Source organism: Knufia obscura (assembly GCF_036327395.1).
Source record: "Knufia obscura strain CCFEE 5817 isolate CBS 148926 chromosome Unknown scaffold_9, whole genome shotgun sequence".
Taxonomy (NCBI): Eukaryota; Fungi; Ascomycota; class Eurotiomycetes; order Chaetothyriales; family Trichomeriaceae; genus Knufia; species Knufia obscura.
Genome location: NW_027042695.1, coordinates 739,286 through 756,077, shown reverse-complemented (window position 1 = coordinate 756,077; position 16,792 = coordinate 739,286). Strand labels below are relative to the sequence as shown.

The window sequence follows — 16,792 nt, the reverse complement described above, 5'->3', positions numbered from 1 at the left end:
TTTTGTACGCTCTCGACTCTGGACGAGATGAAAAGATTAACTGTCTCCGCACAATAGCTGCTGAAAGAAGGCATGACTGTCGGTGGAGCCCAGCCAGACTGTCATCGTTGGAGACGCGAATACATCGATTCAGACCATGACCACCTCTTGACATCCTTGGTTTAAAACAGCACCCTACCGGTCACATCTCTCCATAATCCCGCATCACCTTCAGCCTTCGATTCGCGACTCATTTTCATCCTCTTGCCATTTTCCCTCGTTACGACACCCTCGACGATTACAGAAGGATACTCCTTCTCATGCTTCACCCGGCTGACGATGTCGAAGCGGTGACCAGACCATGGCCCGTTCGCTGGGCTGTCCTCCTCATACTTCCTCCTTTGCCTGGTCCATTGCGTGCTTCTCAGGAGCAGATCGTCCAATGATTTGTTGCCTCCGACTGTACGTTGACCTGTTCCCTGTCGGAGATCATGGGGCTGCAGGTATACATGCGGCTCACCGCCACATTTGCAGAGCTGGACCAACTCTTGAGTTGTTAGATTGCGCAGATACCATCCGCCTGAACAAGCTGGGGTTGGTGTAAGGCTGGCACGGCCGAGTAACGCAGCTTGCAGGAGGTTCAAAGCTGGAAACCCACCCGCGGTTTCGCTTCCCATCATCCTGGTGATGTCATTCTGGACCAGTGGCAGCGTCGTCGTGTCGTTCTGCTTCGATCCTTGTCCGCTCTTGAGCACGAGCGGAGTCACCTCCTCCAGAGCTTCCACCCATGCCCGAGCACCGACGCTCTCCTTTCCCACATCCGTGGAGTCTCTCGACATAGTCCAACTCCATTGCCTTGCGGGCCACGTATGGAATCTGCGTGGCTGGAACGAAACACCATTATCTGGGTCTTAATCGATGAGGTCCTCGCGTTCAGCTGCTTTGTATGCGAAACCGTCTTCGAAAAACGGTGGAGGGAGGGAAGTCAGGTAGCTACCTATCGTCGCAATCGGCTGTCCCGACCAAGATCCCGACGTCGCATAAATATCCGTCGAGATTATTCGCAGTGCGACGTTGAGGAGGTGGGGGCAGGTCATGGCGAGGTTGAGAAGATCGCCGCGATCGAGGTTGCTAGTGATGTCTAGTATGATTTCGGTTGGCATGGCGAGGATTGGCGCGTTGCAAAGTGTACCGCGCCCATCAGTGGCGTCGATGTGGTCAAGTACGCTCTCGTGTACGTCGTAGCGAATCAGTCTGTCCCAAAAATTGATGGCAGTGGCGGGTTCAGTTACTGACAGACTTGAGCGGTATGTCTGGTCCTTTGATTTGACGGCCTGGTACTGCTTTAGACTTGGCACGTACACAGTCCAGTGCTGTCATCCTCGTTCGGTCTGGTCAACACCTGGTGGACACATCGTACCGCGAACGCTCTGGTTTGTGCGAACCATGCGTTCTCCTGGAGGGATCGATCGAATTTTAGTCAAGACCGCCCGCCTACTTTGACAGCGGAAGAGTAAAACACTGCACAAAGGGACAAGGTGCTACATCGTAGATGTGGGGATGTGAGGAGAACTTAAAGTACCTTGATATCTGCTCCTGAAATGCAGGGTATCCCGCCTTGGCATTGGTGCCTGCCAACCATATTCCCTGTTTCAGACACTCGTACACCTAACCCACAGTGTCCTACTAGGCATCGGCAACCGCACTCTCAGTGCAATGGCACGGCTACAGCTTGCTCGTTGCCCTACACGTAATCAGCACAGCAATCGGAGAGACGCCACCTTCCCTACTTACTCATCTTCATACCCGCTCCTTCCTTTCCCACAGCACCCAGCACAAGGTCCTTCCTTCCCAAACATCTCCCTCAAATCACTAACCAGTTCCTCCGGCATCTCCTGAGAAGCAAAATGCCCACCCCTTTCGTGCACACTCCAGAACACAAGTGGTCCAAGCGTCTCATGCCACAACTTAGGCAACAGCGTCAGCTCCTTCGGGAACCGAGATACACCCAGCGGAACACTGCTGTAATTCGTGCCGGGCTTCTCATCAAGCACATGGCTAGCCTCATAGTAAATGTGCTGTGTTGCATTCGGTCCTGCCTTGCTAAAGTAGTAAATGCACACCCACTGCAGCACCTCTTCTTCCGTCCAGGGGTACGAGTCCGTCCAGTCATGTAGCTTCTCCAAAATCCAGGCCATTAGGCCCATCGGTGAGTCCGCCATACTATACCCTATGGTTTGTGGCTTGGTAGATTGGAGCTTATGGTAGCCCATGCCTTTATCCGCTACTTCGGGATACCGCTTCATGCCTTCTTTCTCTTCTGCTGAGAGTTCTGTGTTCTGTACCCGTTTGTAGAGCTCTGGATCCTTCTCAGCCGTTGGCTGGCGGGGCAGAGCAAGGTTGAGCAGATGTCCACCGATCGAGGACTGGTAATGCTGAACCATGATCCGCGCCACGAATGCACCAAGGTCGCCGCCTTGGACGACATACTTCTCGTATCCGAGTTTCTGCATGAGTTTGTGGCATGTTTCGGCATGGCAACCTGTGTTGAAGCCTTTCTTCGTTGCCCTGTCGGAGAAGCCGAAGTTGATTAGACTTGGTGATACAACGTGGAAGGCTGGGGTGTCCTTGCCGTTTCCTGAGACCAGAAGGGGCAGGATCTTCTCTACTTCTGTGAAGTTTCCGGGCCAGCCGTGGATGAAGAGGAGGGGGATGGCGTTCTTGACTTTGCTTTGCTGGTGCACGAAGTGGACGGTGTGGGTGCCGAAGCCGTTGATGTCGATATCGGCTTCGAATTGCGGCAAGGTATTGTTGAGTCTTGCTTCGGTCTTGCGCCAGTCGTACTTGTTGATCCAGTAGTTGAGGATGCGTTTTGCGTCTGCTAGGGGTACTCCTCGTTCCCAGGGTTCTGCATCTTCGATCTCGGGTGGCAGGTCGACGAGGGCTAGTTTTTGCTTGAGGCGAGTTATCTTCTCCTCTGGCACATTGATCTTGTATGGGCGGATGTCAGCCATATCCAAAAGCTACTGCTGACTCGAGAAAGTGGTTAGCTGCACTGGTAATGAACACGGTCTCAGATGGGGAAGCACGCGAGGAGGTTAGCAACTTGATCCCTATATACTCAGTATTCGAGTCTCTGATGACCGTATGCTGCAGTGTCTACGACTGCCAAGGCTCGTTCGATAGTGTCAGGCAAGCAGTCATCCAGTGCGCAAGGCCAGCTACATATCTGACAGATCTACACCCGGTGAAAGAGCCTCGGAGGTAGCTGTAGGGTCAAGAAGTCCGATTGGCGAGCAAAGCGTCATCTTTTCCCGGACTGCAGCCTTGGCACGCCATTCTTCTTTTGGACAAGCAATGTTACTGGGGTGTCCGAGCAGCCGCATCGCTTATGAACTCATGGATAAGTACATCTTGATGGTGCAGCGAGGAAGTCCGAGTAACCCTCGCAGTAAGTTGAAGGTATGAAGTGAGACGCTGAACAGATTCTCACGCCGATCGCCACGCTGTGTTCTGTGCCGCTTCTGAAGCACAAGATACACGGGTGCCTCCCTGATAACGCCCGAACAGATTTCACCTAATGTACAGAAAGCTCAATGAAGGCGTGCCCTTTTGCATGTCGGGAGAAAAGCAAGACTGAAAACACGAAACAAGCGATATCAATCCCATGGATGACGGTCCTTATACCCATTGATACGAGGTGTTATCTTTAGGTTTCCCTCACCATCTTCTAGGAGTTGCGACTGACTTTGCTCATGACTGAAGGCGGGGAATAGCTCTCTGCCATTGCGATTGAGGCGCCGTTATTCGGGTGAGACAGCTTCTAATGCGAGCCCCAAGGAATTGAGACTTCGGTGCGAGTGTAAGGCAGGTGAGCTTGGTGAAACACGCGCTTCTTGATCATGATTACTCATCACGATAGTCGGGGTGCCAGGCTGTGGTGCGTCTTCCAGATGGTCTCCGGTTTGTGCGAGGTCGCTATGTAGGTCAGCCTCTGTCGACATAACAGCAGTAGTCGTAGATAATCTTGGAAGCCCTTCTAGATCGCCAGTCGAATGTCGACGTGCAGGCCGCAGACTGGGCACATGCAGGTAGCCGTCGTCCAACATTCTGGAATCGTCGAATGCACCCAGCTCGGATGGAGTGTTTCCTGGACGGCCAGCGATTGAGCTGGGCGGTGCGTAGGTTGTTGGCACACCCTTGCCGGTGCCTGGGCAGGCAAAGAATCGGGGATTCTCGCGGAGATCTAGCTCTGCTTGGGAGACCATCTTTTCCAGGGTGCTACGTACTGCATCAATTGGAAGGCGTGACTTAGGTGCATGACGCCCAATCTCGATTCGCAGCATTCCCTCCACTAGTTCGATAAGAGTCCTGAAGACGAAGGTCTTGTGTTGAGATTTCAAATTTGCGATCTTCTTGCGAACGACGGCCTTCAGCTGATACTGTCCATTACGTTCATACCAGAACGACGCGTCCTGCGCCTGTTGTTTTGCAGTCTCCTCGGCCCACAGGCGTTCCTCGTAGAATTCCGCGACAGCCCCGTCCTTGCCTGACACCCACACTAGCATTTCGAGATAGATACATCCGAGAGCCCATACATCATGAGGTCGACCTGCATCTTTCATCCGACTATGGTCAGGCGCCTCATAGTCTATATGGCAAAGGACTCGGCGAGTGTGGTGACTGAAATCGTTAGTTGATCCGCTGCCGATGACTTGCTGTAGTCGGGCAGTCCCGAAGTCACTGATTTTGAGTACATCGTTCTCGAAAACCAGGATGTTCTTTGGGTGAAGGTCGTGATGATATCCGGAGTTGCTGCGATTTCCGTTCATGCCTCTGACTTCATTGGTCGGCCCTAAATCAGCTGGACCAAGGTTGTGAATATGATCGAGGGCGGCCGCCAGGCCAGTCATTTGTTTTAGTAGCCAGATAACGTACGATCCGTCAAGCGTGGGCCACGGCTGACTTCTGATCAGATCGTGCAGACTCTCCTTCGCCAATGGAAGCAGGATGGAGCAGCTTTCGCCCTGTGACCACGATGTAAGAAGTGGCGTCAGATGATCATGCGGCACTTTGTCTAGCTTTTCGAGGATGATGGATTCATGATCAGGGTTGGTCACTATTGGACTTCGAACAATGCGCTTCAGCGCGAACCATTTCCCACGATCCTGGTCATCGGTCAGTGAGCGAAGAGCAAAGGGAGATGGATTGACTTACTGGGCTGAATTTGTGATGATCAGCCTGAAGCCGGACTTTGTAGACTTCGGCGTTCCCACCGTGGGCAAGTATCTCCTTTTCTACCACTGGAATGACCACACCGGGATCTATAATCTCGTGTTTGCGGATAGCTCTCATTGGGAGGCCAGCTGCGGGTTGAAACTGGCCATCCAAAGGATCCTGAAACATGTGTGCTTTGAGTGACCCCTGAAACCGGATGAAGCCCTCAAAGGTTAGCGAGTCAATGTCCTCAGGCACCAAGTTTATGTCTCTTGGGTCGAGTGGAATATCAACGTCACACTTTCTGGTCTTGCCATTGCTCAGGTAATACAGACATCTCAAGTCAACTTTCGCTAGTATAGAACTTGCAAGTAATCGTGTCCCGAAATTCAGTACATGAGTAATGAAAGCCTTTCTCTGAGCTGGTGTAGCTGATTGCCAGTGTGAGTCACTGTGTAGCATAGTATCATGCTGGACGAGGTGCTCTATCAGACTTTTCGTGAAGTAATGGTTGACGAACTTGCCTGGAATAAACCAGGTTTCTTTCGTCAGCTTGACTCGTTTTTCGCTTTTCGGTATGACACGTCTTTCCAACAGATCCTTGGTAATGCTCGCGATACAGCCTTGTGTTTTGCAGTCCTCTACGGCGTGGGGTGAGTATCTCGTATAGGACAAGTTCAATTCCAGACCCAACGTCGCATCGCGGTCGTTGCCTAAGCATCGGCTGAGGTTCCGTGGCAGTTGCTCTCGCCACCCGCCTTTCTTTTCAATGCTCTCGGAGAACACTTCGATCTCAGACTGGCGTCTTGATGGCCACTTGCCGTGCATTGCACGAGATCTATGGGCCGCCCAAGTATTCGAACTGTCCTGACGTAGCTGTTTGAGAACGCGATACTGCCAGAAATTCATGTAAAACTGGTTTGAGCCATTGCCTGACTGCTTGAGATACCTTTCTGCAGCATGGACACATCGTTCGAATGAAGTTGCCTTCTGCCAGTCAATGAGAAAGATCCTATAGTGGGCGTGCTGTTCAACCTTGTCACCTGTGCCAACCACGGTGATGACCAATTTGCAGGGCACTTTGATCGGCACCGGCAGGTCGCGGATGGCAGACAGATCCCAGGTTGGTACATCACCTTGTACGAGTTGAGTTGGAGCGCTTCGATCCAGCCGAGAGCGGGGAGAGGTGTTGACGGTTGTAGTGGGTGCGTGCGAAGTTATGCCTCGTAGTCTTGGTGTAGCAGGAATCGGTGAAGGTGTCTCGTTGATTGTAGATGACGATGTTTTTGATGGGGAACGTGTACTTGTGCGAAGCTGCTCAGCTTCTCCACCGATTGCACCTCGCACTCCAGTAGGGCGCGATTGCTTGGTGATCGGAGACTCAATCTTGGGATGATCTCCATACCATCCTGCATTCCACCACCCACCAACTAGCATGATGAATGGAAGAGTGATTACACAGAAACACAGAATGAGGCCGACTCTGTAGGCCCAATACCAGCAATGCTCGCACAAAGCATCAGGGCACGGGTCCGGCATTCTGTTCGGTTGTCGAAGTCGGTAGTTGAACGATAGGAAGGTAAGCGATCTGTATGGTAGAATGGAAAGCAGTACATAATAGGAGCATCTTAAGCCAACAGATTACGTTCCTGCCATCGCACAGAGCACACGAACGTTCCTGAACCATGTGATCGTAAGAACACAAACTCATTGTTGCTGTTCACTGCACAGCCTCTATACCATCAGGCATGACCTGCCAATCAGTAAGGCAATTGGGATGAACAGGGCTAACTTGCAGAGTGATTAGGTCTGAACAGAGGCACATACCGCTAAAGGGGAACTTCTGTTTCTCAGGCATAGCAGCCTGACTTCATTAGTGTGAAGACAGTCTTCTTGGCTCCGACCATATTGCCTTGTGAGGTAGTAGGGTTCTCTGGAGGGCTGACCTTTGCTAAGTCGAGGACATAGTGCTCGCAGTAAAGTAGCGGGCTGTAAGCAAGGCGAAAGTGCTTTGATTCTTTCGCTGGCTCCTCGTAGGGCTGAGTGAGGGCAGGGCTATGCATAATGGCAGTTTCCGAAAGAGCGACTGCTCAGGAGGGAGAACGCACGATCCTGTAAACGCGAGTCTATGAAGACACTCCCGGGAAAGAGCAGCCCAAAGCGCTCATTTTGACTTCCCGGTGTGCGGGAGGCTGGGAGAAAATGGCACTATTGACAAGAAAGATTGGGGCTTAGACGCTAGCCATAAATTCAGCTTGGCAAGAATTTGTCCGGTAGTCGCTCAAGCTGCTCCTTGGTACTGTACTGTAGCTTGCCCGTCGCCTGCTGGTGAATCAACCCTGCGGTCTTGCCTTTTACCTTTTGCCTTTTGGAAGATAGATAGTACTTGATTAACGACATGCGAGCGCACATTGCCTTACAAAAGGTCGAAACGATTGTGGAATGGCATGACCTTCACATGCAGCGCAGGCTGCAAGCCACCTTCTTGGACCAGTTATCGACGCATCAGGCAATGACAGCTTGCGAATCTGATGGCTTTGCAGCTTCGCCGAGGATCCCTTGAAACTGGCAGTATCGCTCGTGACTGATGAGACATGCTGGCATGTTATGAGTACAGCTGTAGTGTCATGCTTTTTGCGTCGGGCGAACACTGAAAGCAGGTGTGCATATGGCCTCCTTGAGGCCGACAATGATAATGGGAATGTGGCAAGGTAAAGTGTGTCTACTCGGGAGGACAGGCGAGCGCTATCTTCCCAGCCGGCTATATCTAGCGCTTCTTCGCGATCGGCCACCTCCTCACCATCGATCGCTCTCTTTCGTTCTGCTGCCACCTAAGTTACGTTATTCACGAGAACAGCTCACTCTTCCCTTTAGCTATAGTTTGCAAAGCACGGCATGGAAAATCATACTTGGTTCCATAACTCGAAAGCCAGCAACAATCTGAGCGTCCCGGATTACTTGATCAACGAAAGCAAGCTGCTGCCTCGGCTTGCTGCGATATACGACATGTCTGAAGACGACCTGGATTACACGTGGAGCAGGGGCAATTATCTCATTCGTTCTCGGACCTCCCGTGACAAGACGTTTGATAAGCTAGAGAAGGTGAGCAACGATCACAAATGAACTTGGTGTAGGTTTAATGTCGCCAGCATGAAATGGAAAGCCTCAAGCTATGAAAGGGGAGTATCTCAAACTCGGCCTTCGGAAACATTCGAAACAAGGACGCTTATACCCCGACAACATGAGCGCTGCTTATCTAGTCATACGGAACGTTTGATTTGCTGTTAGCATGTGAGCATATCATACAATCGACAGGACGACCGGAAAACAATTGGTGCGAAGCGTTTGATGTGCTGTTAGCATGTGAGCATATCGTATAATCGATACAACGACAGAAAACAGTTGATGCGAGACAGGTTGAGACAGACGAAATAATTCTACTCAGTCTTGTGCTTGACGCCTAGTTGCGACGAGCTGGTTGCTATACACAATCTTAAAATTTCAGATATCCCAGGCAGTAGGTTGCTGCTGACTCGCCCTGGGAAGAGGCATGTTCAGTGACCAGAGCACATTCACGATTTCGCCTTGATGTTCTGTTGAGTTTCCGGGTTCCACACAGACTCTTCCATATCTGAGCTCTGCATCCACGCTTCCTCAGCCTGCACAAAATCAGCCTCGAGCGCACACGGGTTCATCAAGGATCGTCTTACTCTGTTCCACCTGCGTGGCGCAGTGATATGCCACGTCTCGTACTTGTACTAATGAACTATGTTAGCACGTTTGGCTGGAAGGGCTGCAGAAGCCTACCAGAGCTTTGCATTCTGCGGAATTCGAGAAGCACTCGAGCCAACGCATCACTTTCTGCTTTTTGGCATAACGGCCTGTAACAGTCCACTTTTCCATAATGATCTCGATAATATGTCGATGTTGTGCTGGGGTCGATGCCGTAACTCTGGAGGTAGAGATCTGACTGACGGTGAGCTTTCCCGTCTTATCAGACTGTCTTGGGTGATATACTATCAATCGTTGTTCGCACTCCAACGAGGCGACATTCCATGAGCGAACCGACAAAAGCGTTCAGCCTTCATACCATCACAGTGCGCCATCTCACATATCTATTTTGATTGCACCCTTCCTCAGGATGTACGGTACGCCGTTCGAGTCCAAACAAGCCGTACTTTGCGTTGGACAAGTTCCGCAGCATAGCAAGGTATGACCTGTCTTGTTTTGCGCCAGTGTGGTTGAAGATGATACTTGATTCGCGCCTTGTTCTGTAATTGAAGCATGTGATGATTGGTACCCAACGCGAGTCATGAAGATTGCTCTCAGTGGTGTTGATGATTCCCGGTGAGAAGCGAAAGCGCATCGAATCTGCACCTAAACGTCAAAGCGAGCGAGTATGCATGAACCCATGCAGAAGAGCCGTGAACAAGCGGCCGTCCAGCGGCCAGCCACGCACGATATGTGCTAGCGTCCTCCTTCACTCCAATCGCCGGCATAAGCTCTGACAGCCTAGGCTAGACCTTCTCCGCATCTTTGACACGCTCTCGTCGCCAAAACCACCACTTTCTCGAAGCTTGATGGTGAGGTTCAAGCATATGAGTGCGAACCCATAGATGCCATGCAAAGACAGTGATCACAGTCAAAGGTCCCCCAATGACGAGGAACAGCCACCACTGGGCTGCCAGAACGGGTTTACCGTCTGGGAAATCTATGAGAGATGTAGAGAAAAAGTTCTGTAAACTAGGTTAGCCCATTTGCTCCACTGTTACCCTTATTCTGCTTACCAGAACGACCGTAGAAGGGAGGTATATAAGCGCAACGACCGTCAACGCTTTAACTGCCGCAGCATCTTGCTGAGCTCGTACAGTCAAGGCCATGGTTCGTTCTCCCTCCATTCGTGCGGTTTCCGCGAGTCGCTGGAGAGACAGTCCGTTGGATAATTCCGAGAAGCTAGACACGATCTGCGTACAGGTGAGCAGCTTGTCTCGAAGCGACTGTAATTGTCGAATAAAGGCATCGATGTCTCGCACCCTGTCCGCCAGTATGGCAACAACAGAGAACTCATCTTCGTCAGTACCGACTGGAACACGACAACACCTCCACATGCGTAGTAAGGCGCAGACGACCTCTTTGTTCGCTTCTAACGCGAGCATTGCATCAGTAACATCATCTTCGAGCGTCTTGAGCTTGAGTCTAGTGCCCTCAGCGGCGAGATCGACGAGACAGTCGTCCATTGGATCAGCGAATTTGATCAATCTATTCTGCCTAGCGTTAGTTATCCCAATGTGCAGAATCATCCTTGACGTACGTGTTCATCGATTTCTGTTGTCAGATAGGCAAGGTAGAGCCTGAAGTACGCTACAGCTGTGTCGATAAAGCTGAGGTGCATCTCGACGCCAGTCTCGAGCATGTTTGAATATCCGTGACCAGCTAAATCTCTAAACTCTGATTGGACATCTTCAGGAGGAGCCACGAGGATCCAAGATGAACAATTCGAGTCCAGATCGCATTTATTGTAGACAGCGAACTGCCGCAATGACCAGGGTCGTCCGCCAGGTCTATAGTTCTGCTGAATGTAACGTAAAGTGTAACAGGTCTCCCAGCTGTACGTGGCCCAGGTGTCGTCGGGCTCTGCAATACTCTGCCATCTCAGTGGCGGCGGCGAGATCTCGGTCTCTAGTTTGCGGTGGCCCATGTTCATGACCGTGTCTCGAAACGCTGGGAAGACATCGAGCTGGATGCACAAAGCATCGAACACGTCCTGAGTTACTGAAAGACATGACCACGAACCCTTCTGAGGTATCTGGAAAGCAACCAAGTCCGCAGCACATGGTAGGATATGGCGCAGTTGGTTTGCATTCTTGATTTCTACAGCAGTGAGCACCTCGTCTTCTGTAGTGTCTTTGACAGGCACGTCTGCACTCTTTCCGCAGCCTATAGGCTGTGCACCGTCGTCCTCGGTGACCAAGGTCGAGTTCGTGCTGGCCCTTGACTTCGTTCTTGGAGTTCCATTCTGTCTCTTCCCGCTGGTTCGCTCTAGCACCCGTAAATCCGACTGCAGGCCGGGTTCCAGGAACAGGTCCAAACATTCCTCCTTCCACTGACGAGCCGAGATCGGATGTTGTCTGCCGCTGGTGCGAGCTCTGCGCACCTTCAGCGGCTCCAAGGAATCACTGAGCACTGACATAACGAGGGCAAGTTCGGCCAGGACCTGAAGAAAAACTAGCAATCTGTATCAGTAGAAATGTGGGCTGACACAGCACGAAGAGGAGAGGCAGTCGTTCTTGGTATCAGTTCGAATCTGTTGCTTCTTCGGAAAGCATGAGCATTGTGCTTGTGAGCACAGCAAATCCGGTGAAGAACGAATATGCATGGCAAATACGCCTTGCGGCAGTGCATGCGAGTTTCAAGCCCACGTCGAGTTCGTCGCTCTTTCTGACCGGCTCGGGACGCCATAGGAGGCAAAATAGCCTGTCCTACACACTTTGCAGTTACTTGCGTAAGTGTCAACGAATACAACGTAACACGACGTGTCGTGATCGTGCACAAGAACTAGGTAATCAGAAAGTGTTCAAGTCATCAGTAGGGAATGCCGCAGGCTCAGAAGCCCAAATCAGTTTTCTTGGCGTGGTCAGATGCAAGGCTGCAAGGCACACCTGCCCCTTTCACTCCGAAAGACCTAATGCATGGTCCTGGCTCGCTATCAACGCACCAGATAATATGCTTCTCATGCGAGTCCGGCCATGGTTTTGAACGATGTTCGGAAGCATCAGCTTCGATCTCTATACTCATCTACTTACCTACCTACCCTCCAGGCCTTCCCTCTCCCTAACACCAAACCCAAACATCCCATTACTCCCAACACACCCCTTATCCCTCATCTTCCTCGCGATATCCACACCCGCCGTCGGAACCCTATACTCCCATTCCAGCCTTCCCTCGCCGGCCTCCTTCTCCCTTCCCTCCACCGCCACTCCCCTCGGCCAAGCCAAATACTCCCCCAACAACCCCGCCTGCCTGAGGACCGTCGCCTGATCCCAAGCAATATGTTCATGATATAATCTGTCACCCCTCATATTCACTATCGCGGTGAAGGGAACCTCGATCCAGGCGTGTGTGGGGGGAACACCGGGGAGGAGCCAGGGAATTTCTCGGTCGTGGCTGAACTTAAAAATAAATTCGTCGACGACGCGGTCGATGCCGACGGTGCGACTTATCAGTTCCAATTGTGTGTCCGCAGGGTTTGCGAAAATGAAGTGGTGCGCGTAGAAGGATGTTAGAGCTGTGCGGCCGATGCCGCCTGTCATCTATGCACGAAGTCTGTCAGCCGAGTCACTAGTGGTGCGTGCATGTTGCTCGTACGGGGAAAGGGAGATGGAGACATACAGTAGGCACATGATTAACATACGGCTCCATCACCATCGTGCTCATCGTCCTCTCGACATCTCGCGCCTCGAATTCGTAATAGGTGTGTTCGTCCCATATCGCCTCCAAATCGAAATAGGGCCCATTCATGAGTTTCTTGAGGAAGGTGAGGTTGCGGGTGTGGGAGAGGGCTTCGCTGGTTGAATGGTAGCCGTGGGTTAGGGGGGTGGCGAAAGTGTAGGTCGTGGCGGAGGCGTATGAGTAGGCTGTTAGGGTGTCTGTTCGTGGTAAGGGTGATTTGTTGTTGTTGGAGGGTGGGCCGGCGATGTGGCGGAGGGTGGGGATTGGGGAGGGGTGGAGCGAGTCGGCGGAGGATATGTCGGTGTAGATGACTGTGCCGACGATTGAGGGGTGTTGTGGTATGAGGTTGGCTGCTTGGTTCCATAGTTGTGGTGAGTAGGCTTGTGGGCGTTAGTTGAGTAGGGCGTTGGGCCAGTTGCTTGTGCTTCTGGCGTGAGACTCACATATAAGTCCCACGCTCTGCTTCTGATCACAGGCATCACAGTTGAAGATGGCGTCGAGTGCGACGGCCAAGGGGTCCTTGCAGTCTTGCCATGCTTGCTGGCGCACTTCTGCTATCAAAAATGATTCTTCAGCCCATTTGAAGGTGGGCATGGGTATGCCATCGTGGATAATAGTGGGGTCATGAGACTTGTTAATGTCATCCTCATGTATCAAGACAATTAGTCCTGGTCCATGGCCTCGCCGTGATAAAGGATGAAGCAGCGAGACGCCATTCGCGATAGTAGTGTACCTTGGCTGGGGAAGTGCTGGCGCGGCCTCGTGTATAGAGCCCATGCTGATCGGCGATGTCGACAATCCTGTACGGGCTGAGCTTGCTAAAAACGGCGATGTGGTACGAACGCAAAAGATCATGTATTGCACGCTTCAGGAAGGAGTGACTCGGCGGCGAACACCGAGGAGGAAGGTAAGACTGATACAACTAGCTAACCATGACGAACCGGAAAGATCTAAAAGCGACTGCGATCTGCAGGATGGGACTTGGACGCAGCTTCGCTTTGTGCTGAGCCTGCTTGCGATAATGCGAACTCGTTGTGGCGACCCATGAGAAGTCGAGAATGGCTTTGCATTAGGTATAGCAACGGCGCTTTTGCTACTTGTAGGGGATCAGATACGAGTGGTCCACGCGGTTACGGTCAGCCAGGATACGGACATTCGCTACAAATACCAACAGCCATCAAAAGAATGATTTGATTGAATTCTGTAGAACAAGATCTCTGGCACGACGACCCGCCCACGTTGTGTCTGTCTGTAACATAGCCCACCATGGAGCATGAGGTATCGAGTATTTTGTCCATTCCCATTTCAAAGCCAGCTACCGGCGTGCTCCCAGCTACCAGTTTCTCACCGTCGCACCATGCCAAACAACGCAAAACAACAATATCTTCAAGAAACCACCTTTTTGCACCGATTCTGGTTCGTGGCATGTTCACCACCCGTAGGCAAACCTCATCATCGGCTGCATGCGTACATACCTCTGATCGAAGTCCTCACGGTCGAAGTCAACCTCGCTGATATCCATATCCATCGTCGTCGAAGGTGTCTGAGTCGGAGTCGATGAGTCCGCAACTGAATCGTAACCATCTGCAAAATCTTCGAGTGTCAAGTTGGCGTCATTTGGTCCTTCGATTTTCGTGGTTAGCGGAGGAAGTTCCAGATGCGAGGAGTTCGTCTTTAGGCCATACGAGCCAACTGCTTTCAGAGAGGGTTGCAGACATGCTGTACCGGGACTTCTCATATGCTGAAAAGTAAACTCTGAGCGGTTCTACTATAGCTCATCGTCATTTTCATCCTGTTTCTTGAAGAGAGACCCGCCGAACTTGATCCCCGTGAAGGCTGGCTCCGGATTGTGGGTTGCGCCTGTCGTGTCATTGGTTGTAGTGGTGGTCGCTGCAGTTGTGGCAGCGGATGTATTCGGGTCTGCACTCATCAACTCGTTGATCGAGCTGCTTGCATTTGCCAGTCCTGATCCTGCAAGTCTATCTTTCAGACCTGAGTCAAAGTCCGCCATACTCGATCTCTGCCTCTTGAACGGACTCCCAACAGAGAAATCATCCTCTTTCTTGACCTCAGCGGCAGCACCAGTCGCACCAACAGAAGACCCAAAAATATTTGCACCAGTAGTCGTCCCGTTTGGTGATGTAGCTCCAGTGATATCGATCCCACTCACAGCTGGGCTACCAGCCGCGCTCGGACTGGCAGTTCCCGAGTTGCCTTTCGACGATTTTCGCATAGGTTCAGTACTCCCGTTGGCACTTGGTCGATTTAGTGGTTCAGCAGAGTGCTGTCGTTTCAGCTGAAAATATCTTAGTCCATGTCTAGCATTAAACACACGCAACCGAGCACCAGTGACGGGATCAAAAGCAGTATCGACAGCAAGATCACGTACCTTCATTTTGCGGATGCCTTCGCTTACTTGACCTGCGCGCTCTGCATCTTCGACTGAGAGATGGTTGGGATCTACTTTGGTGTCGTCGATGTCATCCATCTTGCCTACGACTTCTGGGTCATCGTCTGACTCGTCGTCGGACATATCGTCTGCGGACTTCTTGGGCTTCGATTTGGAGGCTTTTCGACGACTGGGGGTCGCATCTGTATCTCTGTAGTTGAGGAAACCGACCGTGCCTTCTTTCTTCAGTGGGCCTAGAGACGGAAGATCAGGCACTCCACTACGTCTCTTGACTGAGGTTGGCGTCTTTTCTGTCTTGGGAGCTTCTAATATGCCCATCTTCTGCAGTTGTCGCTCGCCTCGATAGAAGAATGTGAAGGTGGCATATGGCTTATCCGTCGGGTCAATACCAGTCACCGTCTGAGTGCTGATAGTCTTGGGATCTAACGTCTTCGGCTTTGCGAAACTTGTGGTGTGGTCGATGTCTTTGCCGGTGTCTTTCTGACCTGCCTCTTCATCGTCATCGTGTGCGCCGAACTGCGGTGAATATTCTCCTCTCTTGATCTCTCCCGAAGCCAGCACTCTGAATAGCGCGATCTTGATTTGACCAGCTGCTTCTGGCATTGGGTCGTCATCGTCGGAGGTGTTTGAGTCCTCAAGCGAATTATCGTCATCTGAGACCTCTTGCAGATCACCGTTGGCGTTGTATCTCAGCGTCTTCTTTCTATCGTCCTTTTCCTTCTCCATCTCATCATCGCTGTCTCGGACTACAGTGTCCTTCCTCTTCCTTCTCTTACGCTCAAGCTTCTGACGTCTCTTCTCAATGATAACTGCAGCATCTTGACCACCTTCGAGATCCAGACCATTCAGCCATCTCTCTATGCCAACCTCTCGAAACAGAAATTCTCTCTCAGCAAGACCACCTCCCTCTGAGTCTGGCACAGACACCCATCTGCTGTTGACCCACGTCTCTTCTGACCTCCGTAATAGCGTTGCAACCTCTTCTTTTGCTCTTCCGTCAAAGTAGATGTAGGCCGCGATGGTCTCGTTAGGGCTTGTAGTGAGTGGCACATAGGGAGCGACAGCTGATTGGTATTTCCCTCTATCCCCACCATGTCCTGGCAATGCGCCGACTACCCTTGGCTTGGGATGAGGATTCTGGGGTGTGGCTTTCGGTGTAGAATAAGGTACATCTTGAGCTGGGGTCAACAGTGTGATTGAGATAGCAAAGGTGGATTGCTCTGCTTTAGTAGCATCGCCGCTCGCAGGTATTCTTGGAGGAGGAACTGGTATGTATGTAGAGATTCGGCTGGCTCGTGAAACTTTCTGGACTGAGTGCTCGGGTAATGGCCCATCTGGGGTATGGATTGAAACAGCTAGGCCTTTGAAGCAAGGCATAGTGAGTGCGCCAGCTTAAGGCCGGTAAGGCTAGACTGGTGGTGGCAGTCCTTCTGTTATGTCGTTGCTCGCAGTCGGTCTTGATAAGAGTAGTGGTGGAGAATGTTCGTGAATATTCGTGTATGATAATGAACGACCAAGTGACTACTGAGAGCGGCTGCGATCTGGTCCACCACGGGCGATCGGATGAATACGTGTGACGGCTGTTGGCTGGCTTTTCTGGTGAGAGTAAGGAAGACGATGTACAAAGCACACGGTTTTGGGAGCTTGTCGTGAGGTGCGCCAGTCTGGTCAAGTCGGTGAAGGACAGGAAATGATAGTTTCTTAGTCTCTTAGTCTCGAGTTTATGCCGCCCGATCA

The 16,792-nt window shown here is 51.6% G+C and overlaps 6 protein-coding genes across 6 annotated transcripts; all 6 read right to left on the bottom strand.

Moving 5' to 3' along the window:
• Nucleotides 1-161: 161 nt before the first annotated feature.
• On the bottom strand, nucleotides 162-818 carry PMZ80_007604 (uncharacterized protein; the record flags this gene model as incomplete). The annotated part of the gene is made up of 1 exon (XM_064876011.1): nucleotides 162-818. The coding sequence occupies one exon, from the start codon at nucleotides 816-818 to the stop codon at nucleotides 162-164; it is 657 nt and encodes a 218-aa protein (XP_064728275.1).
• A 951-nt stretch (nucleotides 819-1,769) lies between these two features.
• Nucleotides 1,770-2,993, bottom strand: PMZ80_007603 (uncharacterized protein; the record flags this gene model as incomplete). Its single annotated transcript, XM_064876010.1, has 1 exon — nucleotides 1,770-2,993. The coding sequence occupies one exon, from the start codon at nucleotides 2,991-2,993 to the stop codon at nucleotides 1,770-1,772; it is 1,224 nt and encodes a 407-aa protein (XP_064728274.1).
• Nucleotides 2,994-3,782: 789 nt separating this feature from the next.
• Nucleotides 3,783-6,633, bottom strand: PMZ80_007602 (uncharacterized protein; the record flags this gene model as incomplete). The annotated part of the gene is made up of 2 exons (XM_064876009.1): nucleotides 3,783-5,147; nucleotides 5,197-6,633. 2 exons carry the CDS (start codon nucleotides 6,631-6,633, stop codon nucleotides 3,783-3,785), a joined length of 2,802 nt encoding a protein of 933 aa, XP_064728273.1.
• A 2,135-nt stretch (nucleotides 6,634-8,768) lies between these two features.
• On the bottom strand, nucleotides 8,769-9,099 carry PMZ80_007601 (uncharacterized protein; the record flags this gene model as incomplete). The annotated part of the gene is made up of 3 exons (XM_064876008.1): nucleotides 8,769-8,855; nucleotides 8,907-8,954; nucleotides 9,004-9,099. 3 exons carry the CDS (start codon nucleotides 9,097-9,099, stop codon nucleotides 8,769-8,771), a joined length of 231 nt encoding a protein of 76 aa, XP_064728272.1.
• Nucleotides 9,100-9,713: 614 nt separating this feature from the next.
• PMZ80_007600 (uncharacterized protein) lies at nucleotides 9,714-13,422 on the bottom strand (the record flags this gene model as incomplete). The annotated part of the gene is made up of 6 exons (XM_064876007.1): nucleotides 9,714-9,932; nucleotides 9,984-10,460; nucleotides 10,508-11,421; nucleotides 12,008-12,506; nucleotides 12,586-13,025; nucleotides 13,089-13,422. 6 exons carry the CDS (start codon nucleotides 13,420-13,422, stop codon nucleotides 9,714-9,716), a joined length of 2,883 nt encoding a protein of 960 aa, XP_064728271.1.
• Nucleotides 13,423-14,413: 991 nt separating this feature from the next.
• On the bottom strand, nucleotides 14,414-16,432 carry PMZ80_007599 (uncharacterized protein; the record flags this gene model as incomplete). The annotated part of the gene is made up of 1 exon (XM_064876006.1): nucleotides 14,414-16,432. One exon carries the CDS (start codon nucleotides 16,430-16,432, stop codon nucleotides 14,414-14,416), a length of 2,019 nt encoding a protein of 672 aa, XP_064728270.1.
• Between the last annotated feature and the right edge of the window lie 360 nt (nucleotides 16,433-16,792).